Genomic DNA, 17,808 nt, shown 5'->3' on the forward strand with positions numbered 1-17,808 from the left:
ATCCTTACAGACTTTCATCATGTTCTCTCTAATGGGGTTCTGGAGCCAGAAGATTAAGACTCAGAGCTATGTTTAAAAAAGAAAAAGGGCCAGACCAAACTGTAGTGTCTAGGGGATAAACCCTGAAGGGACACAAGGGAGAGTCAGATAGGTGGTCATTTTTGGAGGGAGAGGCTGAGATTTTGATGAGGGATGGCAAGGTCCTTGACCTGGGTGACAGTTTCAAGGGTGATTTCCCTTGTAATGATTCATTAATCTGTCCAGTGAGGTTTTTTGTATCTATTTTTTATAATAATAAAAAAAAAAAGTTTAAAAACAAAAAACTCAGCTTCCCCAGTCTTATACATTTGCTGGAGATTGCTGCTTTCTTAGGAGAGGAGCTCAGAACACAGATGTTGTTGGCAAGGAAAATAGTTTTGATTTTTTTACTCTGTTACTTACTAATAGTGAGCTTTTTGGTAAGTTGCTTTGCCTCTCTCATGCTCTTCACCTGGAAGATGGGAATTATATCATTATCAAGCCCAGAGGTTTGCTCTGAGGATTAAATGAGGTTATGCATGTATAATACTTCATACGATGCATGGCATACAGTAAATGTTTAATAAAGATGATTATCGAAATTCAAACATCAATGTTTATAAATTTAATGGGCCTTTAAATATCATTTAATAGTCATATACTATTTAAGGAAAAATGTTTGTGTTGATTATGTTCTCCAAAACACCTACTCCTCCCAAGTTAGCTATTGTAATCTCTTTCCATGAACATATATTTATGACAAAGTGTTATGGAAACTAAAACCCTACTTATATATAAAAATACTTACATGGCTTCATAATCTTTGAAAGTTGATAAGTCTGATGGAAAATTTTAAATTAGCAATTTATGATAGGATGAGGTCTCCAGCCCAGGTTTCACACACTGACTGCGGAGCAAACGGGTTCTTGTTTTCAAAGGCAACTTGGAAGTCTGGGTATTTCTTCATTCTTTAAGAAGCATTTGTACAATATATATTTTACATGTTTATGTTTTCTTGTAGTTTTGGTCATATTATAAGATCTACATGCTGAAACTGGTGTTATTTAAAATAGCCTCTCATCTTTAAATTCTCTCCTCATAAAAATTTTGGAATTAATGTCTTTCACACACATTATTTATTAACAGCTCGACCCATTCCTGAATACTGTATAAAAAATAAATGAGACACTGTCTATTCCTGGAAAGTTAGTTATGGCTAAAATATTAATGGAATTAGAAATGATCAGTATGTCACTGTGGCTGTATGAGGAGCTGTGAATGTGAGGTAAAGTCTGTTTTCTACCACTGCTAATTCTGTCTCAGAAATAAAGACATATGAGGCAATCCAAGGGAAAAATTAAACTAGAACAAATATATCTCATTAACAAAGCAGTCAATTCCCTTTATTTTAAAATTTTATGTACACATATGAATGATCTGTATAATGTACATTCAATATAGAAAGTTTTATATATTTGATAATGTATAGAACATTTCACAATTACACTAATCTCCTACCGAACATCTTGACATCTGTTCTTAAATTTTTTGCTCAAGCTCCTTTCTCATTCAATTTGGAGCCAGTTGTACATACAATGTGGACTGTGAGCCTCGGGAGGGGACCAGAGAACAGATGCAGGGACAAGCCCTAATAGTGTTCGACCATGAGAGGAGGCCAGCCGGGTGGACTCGATTCAGGAGAGGAAAATGCCCTTTTCCAGGAACGAGTGACTTAGCCCAATTTCTGTAGACTGTAGTTCAACCTAACAGTCACACTAATTAACAAAAACAAAAAAAACACATTATAAAAACTAGGAAGGTTTTGTCTTTTTGATTCACAGTCTTGTAAACAGATATAAAGGAGCAAAATGTGCTTACATACATCAAGAAAGAAATTCTTGGGTACCCACAAGAATTGATCCACAGAGTGCTTTCTTATAGTGTGATACAACTGGAATCACTGACTTTTCCTAAATAAAAATATATTCATAGAAAAAGGAATAACACTGTCATGAAATCAGGAGGAAGGCAGTAAGAGTTTGCTTCAACGTATCAGCTGGAGGAATGTGGACTGGGCACCGACTGGCCTTTCAGTGTAATGTCTCTCACGAAGATTTCAAGTCTGATAGCCAAGGTCGCCTGCCTCGTGGTCTACGGGAGGCGGCAGGTTAGACATGACTGACGAGGATGTGCCTGCGGTAAGGTAGCCAGCAACTCCAGGTCCTGCAAGAGAGAAAGGAAAACACACACCTTCTAGAGAGCACAGTCACATGAAAACTGGGACCTTTACAAAAAGGTAGAACCCCATCACAAGAAGCTGATGACCTAAGAGAATTATCTAAAGATACAACTAGGCCTTAACAAATAGCTACATAAACCATGAAAATGCTGCTGTCTTTACTATGTGACAAGATTAAAAATGATTCCAAAATTTCTGCTGGACAGTAACACTGCTGTGGAAATATGGAAAAATTTCCCTCCTCACATCTGGGAAGTTGTTTTTCAAAAAAATCCTGGGCACTGAAGGATGGCTATGTCAAATATTAAAAAAAGGGGGAGTGTGACAAACAGGAAAGAAACTCAGTCCATCCAAAACTCACACTTGATGAAATTCCCAACAAAACAAAACACTTCTATCCATCAAGTTAACCTATTTTCATTTGGTGAAAAAAGAGAAAAAGAAAAAGAAAAAAAAAAAGCTGTTATAACAAGTAAGACCAAATGAACAAGGGTTGCTCCACCAAGGTCTCAGAAAGGAAAGGCAGGCTCAGGACATGTATGAGTCAAAACAAGAGTGCTCTGGGAAAAGTCTCACGAGTTTAGTTCATGGTCTGCCTGGACTCTCAGTGTCTCCGCTGCATGAAAATGCTCCCCTGCCAGCCTCCATCAGGATGTGTCCTGGAAGCACGGAATGGCTGGAGGCCCTCCACTTTCTCTAAAACATGGCAGACATTTAATCTCACCTGACTCTGCACAAACTGCACAGAGTACTTCACTTACAAGACCCACTGTAGCATAAAACGAAAACTACGTATTTTCCGGCATATAAGACGACCCCCTAATTTTACAGTTAAAACAGGTTCAGGCCTATATTCGCTGTGTAAGACTACCCCCCACTTCCGAGGCAACACCAGTTCTTTTTTTAATAGACCGCCTCTCTGACTCTGGCCAGTCTGAGCAGGCTTTTTACTAGAACACAGTAGCCGTCTTATATGCCGGAAAATATGGTAAGCAATACTTATAGCGGAAATTATAGGAAAAAAGCAAACAGCTAGAGAACATTGAAGCGTTAGGACCAGAAAGGCAGTGGAAGTAGCATGCATTTAGCAAAATGGTTCTCTACCTGCGTCAGAGAGCTACACAGAAGTTAGTAAGCTGCCTGGCAGAGCGGATCTAAAGTCCGCTCCTGAGGTGAAGGGGGCTGCTGCCAGTTAGAAGGGAAGGAGAGACACCTGAGGGGAAAAAAGAAATATAAGCAGCAAGGGAAGTTGTGAGGAAGTGTAAACAGCAGAGCAGTTTGATGGGGACTAAGCATAACAGGGACAGATGCAGAAAAGGGGGCCCAATTCAGACCACCTTGTTTTTCATCCTTACAAGCTTTGCACGGCTTGTTCCGCTGAGCCGACACTACGTCTTGCATGTGGCTACTGCGCCACAGAAACAGCCTGGGGGAGCTGTGACATGCCACGCAGGTACCTAAGCCCTCAAAACCTTCAACTCAGAAATCTCAGAAAAAGGATTTTCCCCTTTAAGGCCCAGCGAACCTGCCTACCAGCCCCTGCCTTCCACCAACCAGGACACGGCCTGCTCAAGAGAAGACCTCACACTGCCCACCACGGCCCATCACCCTATCGCTCTGGAACCTCAGGCAGCAGTGAGATTACCAGGAAACTAGCAAACAGATCTCACCAAAGATGCACCCTTAGGAATAAAACCCTCCACATTCCAGATGGGTACAATTCCTGAGCACTTCTGATTGTGGGCTCAACTTGGTTCCCATCAAACAAGTAGATCATGAGACCAAATCATGAATGGTACGTACAGAGAGTGGACTAAGGCTGTGGTCCTCAACCTGTGGGCTGAGGCACGGGGCAAACCCACGGGACACTGCTGCAGAGTTTTAATCTGAGATATAGAGGCATCTGCTGGACACCATACAAACAGCGTGCGAGGTGTTGGACATAACTACTTAGTAAACTTAACCATTAGCTTTTTCTTTTGGTCTTAGGGAATAGATGGAAAAAATGTGAAATAAGAAAGTTTGGGAACTTCTGAGCTAAAATCTAAATTGTGAATGATGGTCTTGAAGATTATCCAGACTACTCTAGCCCTATAACCTGCCTCATTAGGAAGACAGACTAATTGCAAAATATTCTGTAAACAAAGTCTGAGACGCTCACACCCCAGCCTCCGTGAAGACGTGTCTGGTGTCCAGGGGCTAGGCGTTACAGTCTGGCCACAAGCATGGGACAGGCAGTGTGCTCTCCAGCAAAAGGCAGGAGGAAAGAGGAGGGGTTGCCAGAAACTCAGCAGATGGCAACAGTGTGCAAGACTGTCAGACTGAAAAGAATAAAAAAAGATGGAGACTTAAAGAGCACCCCAAAAGGGAACTGCCCATGACGGAGCAGTGGAAGGAACATGAGCTTTGGTAACAACGAACACGGGCTTCTCAGCAGGGAAAACAGAAAAAGGAGGCTTGGCCGCAGCAGCACTGTCCTTCAATGAACAGACACTGACCTCAGGGGTCCCTCCTGACAACGCTCATACTTGCTAACATTGTCAACATCCTGGCTTGGACAGGAGTGGAAAAAAAAAAAAAGCAAAAGATAATAAAAACCTACTGTGCAAAGTACTAATGGACTGGTTTGAAGAGAGGCCCAATAACTGTACCCTCTGTCCCTTTAATGACCTTAGGAAGCCAAGTTAACTGTCCCACTTGTCTCTAATTAAATTAACATGCACCAGTAAAGTTTTTTCCTGTCCAATTCCAGCTCTTAGGTGCTGACATGCCCGCAGGCTGCAGCAGTGGCTATCAGCATGGTCACAGTGACACCAGGCCTTTCCAGGCTGAGGTTAGACTGGATCTGGGTATAACTTGCTGCTCCTCAAGCAGCCTAACAACTTAAAGTTTATAAACAGCAGCCTTTCTTCATCCCTAACCCTCCCTTCACACCCTGCAACTCAAGCTGCTGCTCTCACCTCATTTCAGAAGTCACCCTGGGATCAAGTCAAAGGAAAGGCACAGATAGGAATCCTTACTCCCTGATCTTTTCTACACATGCTAGGGGATTTGTATGACGGTGAGGACCAAAATGGTTTCTAAAGGAAGTCTAGGTCTCTAAAGATAAACCCCTAGCTCTTCTGTGTCAGTAGCAAAGACCATTTGCAGTCTTTTATCACATCCAGTCAAATCAATGAATGTGAACTAGAATGGAGAACAAAAAGAGGCCTCCCTGCAAGGAAGCTTACAATCCAAACCTTACTACTTTTAGGCCCAATTTTAAATAAGTTTACACTTAGCTAGAATAAGGCAGATTTTCCAATCAAAGCATCCCATATACAAAGTAATGACTACAATGCCACAAAAAAAATGAGTCTGTAAACTTTAGGGAAAAGAGTCTAAAGAGGTAAAGTTTTTGATGTTCCTAACTAGAAGCTATGGCTCTATCCCCAATTTAAGAGAGATGTGGAACAGAGCACGACCATAGTCCAGGGACTTCTCTCCATGGAAAGCAGAGGACGGGGAGGGAAATCTGTGGCACTCTGTTCCTCAATGTGCAAACACCACCTGCAGCCAAAGCACCTCGTTTACAAATTGTAGGCTCTGCTTAAGAATTCTAGTGGATTAATATTAAAGTGGTCACAATGGGGGGAGTGGTTTTATCACAACCAAGTCTAAAATCAAAACCAAGCAAAACATCCTCCCAAGTCCTCATTTCTGAATACTCAAGATTCAGTCTTTATGATTTATAATCTTCTATACTAGCAAAAAGGATGATTAAAACAATTACACTGATGTGAGAAACACTAGATAATAATCTTTTTCTCTTAATGTACCCACATCATCTTTGATTAGAGGATTCAGTGGTGACTTTTTTTTTAAATATATTTTATTGATTTTGTACAGAGAGGAAGGGAGAGAGATAGAGAGTCAGAAACATTGATGAGAGAGAGTCATCGATCAGCTGCCTCCTGCACACCCCCTACTGGGGATATGCCCGCTACCAAGGTACATGCCCTTGACCGGAATCGAACCCGGGACCCTTCAGTCCCCAAGCTGACACTCTATCCACTGAGCCAAACCGGTTTCGGCAGTGGTGACATTTTTAAAATATACTGTTGAACCTTGAGAAGTGAGGGGTTAGGAGTACTGACTTTCCTCACGGTTGAAATTCCAAGTACACCTATACCTGGCCCTCCTCAATCACAGATCCCAACCTTGACATTGACCCTTGAACAACATGGTCATTTGAGCTTCCAGGGTTAACTGTAAACAATCCACGTATAACTGGGCCTGCACAGTTCAAACCCACATTGTTCAAGAGTCAACCACAACTTCGGGCCGACAGCAAGAACCACCTCATTTTCTTAAGGTTAATTTCAACTAAAACCTTTTATACCAGAGACTATTTCATTTTCAGCACATAGCAATACAATGCTGGGAGTTTCTTTTTAAACAAAAGCCAATATGAAAATGAGTATTGTAAAATTATTTTGCAATTAGTATGTCAAATTACCATTTTAAAAAATATATATATTTTATTGATTTTTACAGAGAGGAATTGAGAGGGATAAGAGAGTTAGAAACATTGATGAGAAACACTGATCAGCTGCCTCTTGCACACCTCACACTGGGGATGTGCCCGCAACCAAGGTACGTGCCCTTGACCGGAATCGAACCTGGGACCTTTCAGTCCGCAGGCTGACGCTCTATCCACTGAACCAAACCAGTTTCGGCTACATTTCCTTTTGATCCCTAAGCAGTAAACATCCTTCCCTTCACGGTACCCAGCTATTTCCTCCCCTGAGAGGACTATCCAAAAATATTTATTAAAAGTACAGATGAATCACTAGAAATGTAGAAGAAAAATACTTCACATATAAGTGTACATATTAGAAACCTCAACTTACTTTGACAGAAATGGAAGGATGATACCATGTTTCTGTTAGTTCTGATTAGATATTTCTCCAAAATTTAAAATCTATAAAAGCCTAATATGCAAATTATCCCCATGGGAGTTCAACCAGGAGATTGCTTGCTCGCTATGTTCAGCAGGGGGCAGTGTGGAACAAAGGAAGGCCCTGGCTAGCCCCTGGCCAGGAGCTGGCAGCTGGGGAAGGGAGAGTTTGGCTGGCAGCTGGAAGGCCCTGACCAGCACTGATCACCGGCCAGGCCTAGGGACCTTACTTGTGCACAAATTTCATACACTGGGCCTCTAGTGTTTAATATAAACATTTTAAAATAGCCATGCTCCAAATATAACCTATGACACCATTAATTACTTTGATTAAAATTGAGCAGAGTCTATGATCCAGTTAGCACACAGCAGGTCACATGCTGTCCAGAGCTGAAACCTGAGGTCATTGCATGCCCACAGCACCTCCAGCATAGTTGAGCTTAGAAAGCTTCCAAATGCTATTTATGGTCTAGTCAGGGCAAAAGGAAGGTCCAAGTGGCTTTTGCATATGTCTTAGGGTAACCAATTAGGTGGGATTTACCTGTGAGGTATCCTGCTGTTTGGGTGTCAGAAATAAATAAATCATGTTTCTGATCTTTGAAGGCACTCCAGACTGAAGAACGAGACAGGATTTCATTTACCTAGGGAAGGAAAGGAAACTCTTTCAATATAAATAAAGTAAGGGATGGATATTGAAAGACAGAACTAAAGAGAAAAGTAAACTTCCAAGACAAAAGGACGAAGGCCAGCTGAAGTAAAATCAAAGATGGACTAAAACCTAGCATCCCTCAAACTCTACACCAGGTACATCTCATTAAACCAGACACAAAGAAGATCCAAGTCAGCCTTCCCTCTTGGACTCTATTATTTGAACCTACAAACTACTGATCTGCATGTAATTTGGCAGAAAGATTTTCTTGTTATAGTAACAACTGTCTGACAGTGTGGTATGGGCTCATAAAGGACTACTGAGAAAGGGACATGGGGAGAAGATGCTGCAAACTCAAGCTAAAATTTACAGCTAAAACTCATAGGAGTCTTTCAAATTGCAGGTTGTGACTTATTAGATGGTTATGAAATCAATTAAGAGGATTGTGATCCACACATTTCAGAAAATAAAAAAGATTCATATAGAAAGCATCTGAGTATCACATGTAAATGAATAAATGTTCTGTGACGTGTACACACACACACACACACACATACACACACACACACACACACACACACACACACACATCTATATATATAAAAGCCTAAGTGATTGCTCATTCAACTATTCAACCAGTAGCTATGATGCACACTGACCAACATGGGGCAGATGCTCAACGCACAGGCATGAAAACATGGAACAAACTGATGAATCTCAGAGGAGGAGGGAGGGAAAAGATTAACCAAAGATCTTATATGCATACCAGAGACCCAATGCATGGATTCTTGTACCAATGGGGTCCCTCAGCCTGGTCTGCAGGGATCAGGCCAAAACCAGCAGTCTGACATCCCCTGAGGAGTACCAGATTGCGAGAGGGTGCAGGCCAGGTCGAGGTGCCCCACTGGTGCATGAATCCATGCACTGGGCCTCTAGTATAAGTAAAAATAACATGTGTGTAAATGTCTACTGATATAATGTCTATTTCTTTCTGTGTGACAGAGATTTTTTTTAAAAAAGTTTAGGATATTCCAATTTGAAGATTATCTTTTCATATCAATGTCCATATCAAGTATTTACTGAACGTGTTGCATGAGAAAGACAGCCTGTCTTTGAAATGCTTACAGTCTAGTAGGAGAGACAGCACCAGATAATGTCATGGTAAGCATAAAGTAGGGCTGCACATGGGGCCATGTGAGTCCAAGAAATTCCCTTTCCACCTTGGAAAGAAGCAATAGTGCAAGTGATTGGTTGTGAAGGTGGTGGAGGAGCTCCTACTTTGGAAACAATCCTACTTCTCTCCTCCCCTTGGAAGTGGAAGGTGATGTCAGGGTTACTCTGCTAATTTCATCAACAGGAGTCCTGAGACAGGACAGGGGAAGAGAACTGCCTGCATATGGCACACAGGAGTGGCTGTACTTGGCATTCAGAGCACCCACAGGCAAGCCTGTCCCTCACCCCAAATTCTTTACATAAACTTATAGTTAATAACTGCAGCAACACATGTTCTCTCTCCTTTAATATCATTTTAAATTGTTCAAATGATGACACTGATAGAACGGAATATGGCATAAAAATGTTTCTTTAGTTGGAACACACAAACAGTGAATAGGTACCTTAAAGGAAAGCTCCAAGTCAATTTAAACCTATAAAAAGTATTGGTAGGTAAAAACAATGTCCATCAAATAAATGAACAGATAAACAAATTATGGCATATATACACAATGGATGATTACTTAGCCTGAAAAAGGAAAGCACTGATATATGTTACAACATGGATAAACCTCAAGAACATATAAGTGATAGGAGCCAGACACCAAAGATCACACAGATTTCACTTACATGAAATAACTGAAACAGAATTCATAGAAAACAGAGTGGGGCTCCCAGAGGCTGGTGGGAAGGAGAAATGGGGAGTCACTACTTAATGGGAGTCACTACACACCAATTAATTGTTCACTTTAAAATGATTAATTTCATGTTACCTAAATTTTACCTCAACTTCAAAGAGAGAGAAAGAGAGAGAGAGAATTAGTAGACAGGGCTATGCAATAACACTGAATGAGAAATTCCTCAGAAGCAACTTAACCAATGAAACCAAAGAGGAATATTAAATTACTGAATGGGCTTGAAATCAGCATATGTATGAAGTATATCTATGTAACAACAAAAATAAAACCAACTCTTTATATGTGCTAATAAATAAAGAAGATGAAACTAAATTGATGCTCTGTATCTTTTATATGGCATTATGGGATGTTTCATAAATGTGATTATGACTATCCAACAATAACTCCTAGAAGTGAAAGTTAAACTTCAACAATACTAAATACTCATTATTCTTCACTGCTGAAGAATTTCATCACATTTTTCTTCCTGAAATGGACAACATGCTGTTACTACATAGAAAAAGAATCTTCCTGGGCGACTGCAGGAGTGTCTGGTTTGTGTTTTCTCACTGGCTAGAAGAGAGCCCTGCGAGTCCATCCTTGGTCTTGTGATCAGCTGGCAATAGCCAAGAGAACCACCCCTGTGCGTGGAACCTGAGCCAAGACCCTGAGCTGTGAGAAGGCCTTGCTGAAACTGGCAGATCAGTCACCCTGTGCGCTCACCTGTTCTCCATGCTGCAGGCTTCGAGTCATGGCCTTGAGGGCTTTAACAATCTGAGCTTTAGTGGCTGCTGGACTGTCCAGATTTTCGAGGCCAATGCCTTCAAGTAATTTCAAGAGGTACGGCACCAAATCTGCTTTCAGGGCCTAGAAGACAATATAATATTAAGTATATGTATATGCTGCAAAAATGTAAACCATTCATTGAAGAAATAATTTCACCCCCTGGACCATCCCTGCATTATTTTAATGCCAGGTGAAGACTTTTTAAGTATTTAATGATAATGGCATTCTTATTCAGTAAGAGTTTAATCTAGACTATTCTAAATACACATTGATTATTTTATTTAATCTTCCCATGACATAAGCATTATTACTGATGGAAAAAAAGTCAGTGCACAGAGGGTGAAACATGCTGATAGTCACAGAGCCAGCAGTGACTGAATCTAGAGCTCGATGTTCAAAGGCAAAGCCGGAGCTTTCAGCCCTGCACTGGGCTGCCTCCTCTACTGACATCACATTGACAGGCAACAATATTTGAAGTATCTTAATATGTTTTTCTCAAAATATCAACCTTTGCATTCATCATACAGTTCCTATCAGCCTAATAAAAGCTAAATAACACCCTGGTTTCACAAACTTTTCGATGCCTGCTCCAAAACTCAAAGGTTAGAGGTGGAAGTAATTAACATTAGTGAGTATACCTTTTTACCAATATTTTTATAACAACCCTGTGAGGCAGTCTTAACTTTATTTTACAGATTCGTAATCTGAGCGTTGTGAGGTTAAGTGTCATGCCTGAGGTCACAGAGTCATCAAGTGGTATAACTAACTCATGTTCTTTCCAGAACAAACCCTCCAGGCCAATTATAACTGAGATGAACCCAGGACCTCTAACTTGTCTAAATGAGGAAGAGGAAATTTGAGGGGAAAGGGGGATTGGGAGAATAAGAAGACACATAAAAAAGATGTAGGTCTGTGTGTTCAGGCTAAGGATGTCAGATGTCACTTGGGTCACCTGGCAGATAGAGAAACTGTTAAAAGGTTGTGACCCAGTTATATTAAAAGTTATATTTTAGGAAGATCACTGTCATAATGCTTTCTAATTTCTTTTGTGTTTTTTGTTCCTTCAGTGTCTCTCTATGTTAATACCCAACAAGTCTTATTTTCATTAGGTAGGTTAAATATATTTTATTTGAAAAGGACAAAACCTTGCCAAAACCAGTTTGGCTCGGTGGATAGAGCATCAGCCTGCGGACTGAAAGGTCCCGGGTTCGATTACAGTCAAGGGCATGTACCTTTGGTTGCAGGCACATTCCCAGTAGGGAGTGTGCAAGAGGCAACTGATCGATATTTCTCTCTCATAGATGTTTCTGACTTTCTATCCCTCTCTCTTCCTCTCTGTAAAAAATCAGTAAAATATATTTTTAAAATAAGAAAAAAAGAAAAGGACAAAACCATGGCTTGTTTCTTAAATATGACTTCAGAAACAAATGAATAAACAAAATTTTCCAAAAAGGATACAGCAAATTTTACAAAACAAGCTAAGGATAAATGATTAGGTAGATAACCAAAACTTTAAACATTGGTAAGATGTTTGGCAGCTGCTCCACCTTGTCTGTGTACATATATAGTTGTGCCTGTGTATGTGTGTGTATAAAATCATACATGTACAACCCACAAGTTAACTCTTCTGCCAAACCTCAATCAGAAACACCAAGGAGTGCTGTGAAGTAAAAACTTTTGTGTCTGGTATGTTTGCTTTCATAAAACAGTGCTGAATCTGGAAGTCACTTACTTGTGCTACTAATTCACTCTGCTCCTTCTGAAACATTCGATTAATTGCTTCGCAAGCTAGACCAACAACATCTGGTCGCTTTTTCATTCCATTCATCAGTGGACCAATGGTCTCTAAAGATGCCATGGCTCGAACACACAACTAAGTGCCCAAAAAGAGATTGTTACAACACTTTATTCAGCACAATAGATCCCATAAAAATAAAAGACATGAAAAATCTACATTCAGTTCAACCTTAATAATGAACTTAATCAAATTCAGTCTTCTATTAACCCTTTGCACTCCGCTGTCCCCTCTCAGGGGACATCGGAATTCTAGCATATCACTCGGATGTCCCCTCTGAGGGGACATTGCAGTTTATTAGTGATTACGGGGAATTGAGTTATTTCAACACACTCCGCCACAAAGTAGGGTAGAGTAGCTGGTAGCCAATGTCCAGAATGGTTCGGAGTGCAAAGGGTTAATAATATCATTAAACCGGCTTAAGAACTACTACAGTATCATGTAGCTCAGATGCAGAAAGACACACAATAGGAAAGGGGTTCATACCACACTGGACATTAGGAAGAGGAAGCATAAATTCTAGAATTATAATCTACTAAATGGATTCTTCAATACCTCATTTTCAGACAGGGCATGGATAACCCGAATGGCACTCTTAGGAATGGCATTGTTCCTGTGATTCATCGCCTGGATAACTTTAGGAAGATGGCCCAATGGTGGAACTTGATCAGCTAGCTGAGGCTGTGCATTGAAGAGACATACTGTAGCCATTGTCAAAGTTTCCAGAGTTTCTCCCTGGAATGTATAAAATAAACAAACTATAAAATATTGGCACAGTTCTAAACATCCTTCACACTTATTTGGTGTTCAAAACTAGGGATCCACAAATTCTATGTACTAATACTTGAAAACTGAGTCACAAATCTTCTAAGAACAAATTTCCCCATCTTGATAAAAGGCATGAATTCAAAAGACTTGAAGGATGTCATAGCTCCCGGCTAGTGTGGCTCAGTAATTAAGCATAGAACCAAGAACTGAGAGGTCACTGGTTTGATTCCCTGCCAGGGCACATGCCCAGTAGAAGGCAAGCAGGAAGCACCCGATTGATGTTTCTCACAGATGTTTCTACCTCTATATCTCTCTCCCTTCTTATCTCTAAAAAAAAAATCATTAAAAAAAAAAAAAAAAAAAAAAAAAAAGCGGTATTGCCTGGCTGGAGTGATTCAGTGGTTGAGCATCAACCAATGAACCAGAAGGTCACGGTTCGATTCCCGGTCAGGGCATATGCCTGGGTTGCAGGCTCAGTCCCCGGAGCAGGATGTGCAGGAGGCAGCCAAATCAATGATTCTTTATCATCACTGATGTTTCTATTCCCCTCTCCCTCTTCCTGCCTCTCTGAAATCAATATAAATTTTTTTTTAAAGAGTGAGATCTTAATCTCAGCAGTCTTTCACTGGGCAAGGTCACATCTCATTGCTATTGCAGGTGTAAGGTAGTACTAGAAAATTTTAGATAATGTTATAGAAATGTATCAGAGATCAGTTTTAGAAAAATGAAGAATAATGAAGTGTTTTCCCCAGCTCTACAAAAAAATCTTACTATTTAACATATCAGGATGCCATAATGCACTTTCTATTGTGCAAAATGGATTGTGAAGACATATTAACATAACATTATATGCAAATATAAATATACATATATATATATGTGTACACACACACACAAAACATATCATAAGTAAACATGGAAATTGGGATGTGCCAAAAAGAAAAGTGACATAGGAGAAAATTGTAGTATGCTTTTTACCTTTCCAAGTTTCTATTTTAAAGATTTCATTATTTAAACAAGCTATATGTAATAACAATCCCAGTAAAGAGAAAACGACTCTGGAAATAGACATATGTAAATATTTCTATACTAATACAAGTTTTGCTTAGCTAATAATTTCTAAGTACTCAATACATGCCAGGCATTATGCAAACTGCACCACATATTTATCAAAGCCCATTAAAACCTCAGCCTTCATGATGGTGCTGTGATTCCCCAAAAATGAGGCAACTGAAGCCATCATGAGATATTACTTGAGGTCACAGAGCTTAGTCAGTAATAGAACTCGAACTGGAGTTCAGGACCATCTAACAAGACAACTCAGGCTCTTAACCTCTCTACAACCAGCTTCTAACAATTATGTATGTGCCTCAATTATTTTTCAATCTTTACAAATAACAGAACCTTACATATTATCAAGATTTCTAATTCACCAAACCAAGACCAAGGCTACTTTCTCACAGGCAGAGTTCACCCATACAGTTACTACTCTGTCAATTTCTGTAACTAGGTCATTCCTGCCATATATGCAAAGCTGAGTAAAGAAAATGGCCTAGCAGAGCATTTCCATTTAAATTTCTACACTGAACAGTTAGGTTTCCCCTTAAAATTAAATAGTCACTGGTAATGGGATGGCAGAAACCTTCTTTCCCAGCTTCTCCAATGGTCAGAAAGAGCATCTTCTCAGTATAGACACCTATAACTGTGGTTCAAAAATAACCATTTTACCAAGGACTTTCACTTTAGAACATGCTGAAAAAAAGATGGGCCTGTTTGAATTTAAATGTGGCTGCTTTATTGAAAGAGGCAGTTAATTCTTAATGCACAGTCAGTGAGGAGCGTGCTGTAACAGAAACACTCAGTGTATTTGGCAAACTATTTGATGATTGAAGCTTACATGAGGATTGTTCTTCTCCAGGAGCTCAGTTAATTTTTCTAGTAGTGCAATAAGAAATTCTCTAGGTTTTCTTAGAACCCAAGCTGGTTGTGCAATAAAGATTCTCAAGAAAACTCCTCCAACAGCAAGTTCACCCTCTGCTTCTCCAAACACCACAGTAAAATCTTCAGGCAACTTGAAATAGAGAAAGAAGCAGAGTCAAGTCCTTGGTCATCATTAGCTGTACATTACTCAATATATCCAAACTATTAAAGACATCATTATGAAATTAAGTAGTTCTTAGTCATTAATATAATCAAATTATATTAATATAATCTCATTTTTAAAGTAGTTAATCAAATCATAATTTTGTAAGTTTTATTATCTCTTAATAAAATTCAGAAAAGGTGGTTTGATTAGCTACTTACTTTAAAAATGAGAATTCCTAGTTTTAGGTTTAAAATCTTATTTGCCAGAGGAAGTAGCTGACCTTAATTGGCCTGTCCCTCCCAACACTATTTTAATGACCAAGGATCTAAGAGGATGGCATTAAACTCAGCAGAGATTTTAAAATATAACAAAAAAAATGCAAAATTCCTTTCTCTGAATGAAAGTATATTTACCTTCCAGTTTACATCCGGGTTGTCTCGCTGATTTTTAAAGTGCCTTGGGGGGAAAAATGGGGATGTTAAACTTCAGTCATAGGATATACTTTCATTAGCCTTTAGAGTAAGTCTCAGAGAGCTGACAATGGAGAAGACATATGCCCTTTCTGGTGATTTCACCTCAAGGCCAAAGGTATGATCCATATCCTACTTACTCTAGCATCATTTCTCTAACTGTTGTGGACACTTTATCTCTGGAACTATCATTCCAAATTAACTCTGGATTTTCATGAGTTCCTTCAAATATATGGACAGCAGCTTCAGGGCTGTCTCTCATGGCATCCATGAAAACGCTTGGCAGAAATTTCATTAATGTAAGTCGAACCTATATGAGGAGGTTTGAGAAAAACAAAAAAACCTATTGGAAACATCTCAATATTTCACTTGTTTTATATCTCGCTAAGATAGACTATTGCTATAATTTGTGTTATAGCTGATATGAGCCGTCACTATTATCCAAAAATCAAACTGGGTCAACAAGTAAATCTCTGTTTATGCAAAGGTAACTTTAACAAGCCTTATTATGACCTGCTCCTACTTACCTATCTAGTTTCATTTCCATGCTCTGCCTCAAATTTAAGAAACTAAAAAATTCAGTTTCCTGGTGTACAAAGTTCCCAGACCACACCCTTCCCTTCGGGACCATGCCCTGCACAAGCCGTTCCTTCTGCCCAGAACACCCTTGGCTGGTTTATCCCCCACAACTCTACTCCATGCTCCCCCACCCTCAAAAATAAAATTTTCTCATGCTTTGTGCCCTACAAGTATTTTTAATGCATTTATTTTGCTATACCATGTTTTATATTATACTGTGACTTTTTCCATAAAGGATTTTAAAAGAAACTTTAAAAAAAAAACACATCCACACAAACTGAAAATTAATGTGAGGCATAATAAGTACAAATTTCAGTTATGTCAATCTTCCAGCCTTCACATCATCATTTCCTTACCCTAACCTTCTTGGATTTTGGTAAACTTTATGAAATCAATATCAAAGTGACAGAGCTTTAATAATTAATTTCTTCCTAAGAACCTATTCTGTGCTCACCTTTGGACCTATTAGTTTATCTGCTGTCATTTTAGCAAAAAGTTCCGCTGTTTGGGCTCGAACCTGTGGATGTGTTGAATTGCAGAACATATCTAATAAATAAATCAAAGCTCCTATGAAAGAAAAAAAGAATTAGTATTTATACTATACATAAAAATATAAAATTTTCAGTAGAATTCATTTTCAACCTTATTTTAACTCAATGCAATTGATATTTTTTAAAACCATAAGCCTTCCAAAACATTTTTATAGTTTATAAACTATACAAAGTGTCATCATTATTGAACATTACTGGATGAGAAAGCACTCCATACATTACCTTTTGCCATTGCTTCTTTAATTATTTTTGTACTTGATGTCAAAGCATACAGAGTTTCCAGAACAAGCTGGCGACCTGCAGATGAAAAGATGTTTCAAGGAATGCATCAGCAATAAGCTTACATTTACTGGGTATCAATTCTGTGCCAGGCACAGAACCAGGTGCTCTAACAGGTTATTACACTTAGATCTTCACAATAACCAGTGAGACAGACATTATCATGGCGTATTATGAATGAGAAAGCTAAGGCTGAGTTTAACCAGTCCATGGTTTCACATTCAGTAAGTGGCATAGCTCAATTTTGTATAGAGGTCAATCTGACTCCAAAGTGCATATTCATAACTAATATGCTTGTCTTCCTACCAGCATAAACAAAATTTTTTCACATCCCAACACCCGAGGACACTCTGATCAGGTATCTAAGATTTTCACCGGGTACTATTATCTCAGAGAAATGAGCAGAAAGTAGCAGTTGCAAGACACTATTTCAATCTAAGACCTAACAGCATCCTTCTGGACAGTCTGTGCACCTCCCACTCCTTGTCATAGAATTATTTAGGGCTACTGGACTTGACCTTATAGCCATGACAGACAGGTGACCAAAGAAGTAAACAGTTGGCAAAGAGGATGGAAGCTGCTTCCTATTAGGCAAAGACTAAAACAACAAAGGCTGATTATCTGGAGTGAGCTACGTAAACATGCAGGAGAACAATACTAATTAGTAGGTGTTATATTCAAAAAAATCAGCTTGGTGTATTTTTAAAAAATAGATCTCATTTTGTTGGCAACAGCATCTATCAGCATTAAATCAGTAGAG

At 39.3% G+C, this 17,808-nt stretch overlaps 1 protein-coding gene across 1 annotated transcript in view; it reads right to left on the bottom strand.

Moving 5' to 3' along the window:
• Positions 1 to 1,394: 1,394 nt before the first annotated feature.
• DNAJC13 (DnaJ heat shock protein family (Hsp40) member C13) overlaps positions 1,395 to 17,808 on the bottom strand; it is a 100,094-nt gene continuing 83,680 nt past the window's right edge. Inside the window, exons 47-56 of the mRNA XM_084902114.1 lie at positions 16,992 to 17,066; positions 16,673 to 16,785; positions 15,780 to 15,949; positions 15,583 to 15,625; positions 14,981 to 15,154; positions 12,871 to 13,050; positions 12,253 to 12,393; positions 10,458 to 10,601; positions 7,738 to 7,837; positions 1,395 to 2,241 (exon numbers count right to left, since the gene is read on the bottom strand). Coding sequence (XP_084758240.1) covers positions 2,135 to 2,241; positions 7,738 to 7,837; positions 10,458 to 10,601; positions 12,253 to 12,393; positions 12,871 to 13,050; positions 14,981 to 15,154; positions 15,583 to 15,625; positions 15,780 to 15,949; positions 16,673 to 16,785; positions 16,992 to 17,066 — 1,247 coding nt within the window. The 3' untranslated portion in view covers positions 1,395 to 2,134. The remainder of the gene's footprint in view (positions 2,242 to 7,737; positions 7,838 to 10,457; positions 10,602 to 12,252; positions 12,394 to 12,870; positions 13,051 to 14,980; positions 15,155 to 15,582; positions 15,626 to 15,779; positions 15,950 to 16,672; positions 16,786 to 16,991; positions 17,067 to 17,808) is intronic.

This window comes from Pipistrellus hanaki, assembly GCF_964339955.1.
Source record: "Pipistrellus hanaki genome assembly, chromosome: 13".
NCBI classification, from domain to species: domain Eukaryota; kingdom Metazoa; phylum Chordata; class Mammalia; order Chiroptera; family Vespertilionidae; genus Pipistrellus; species Pipistrellus hanaki.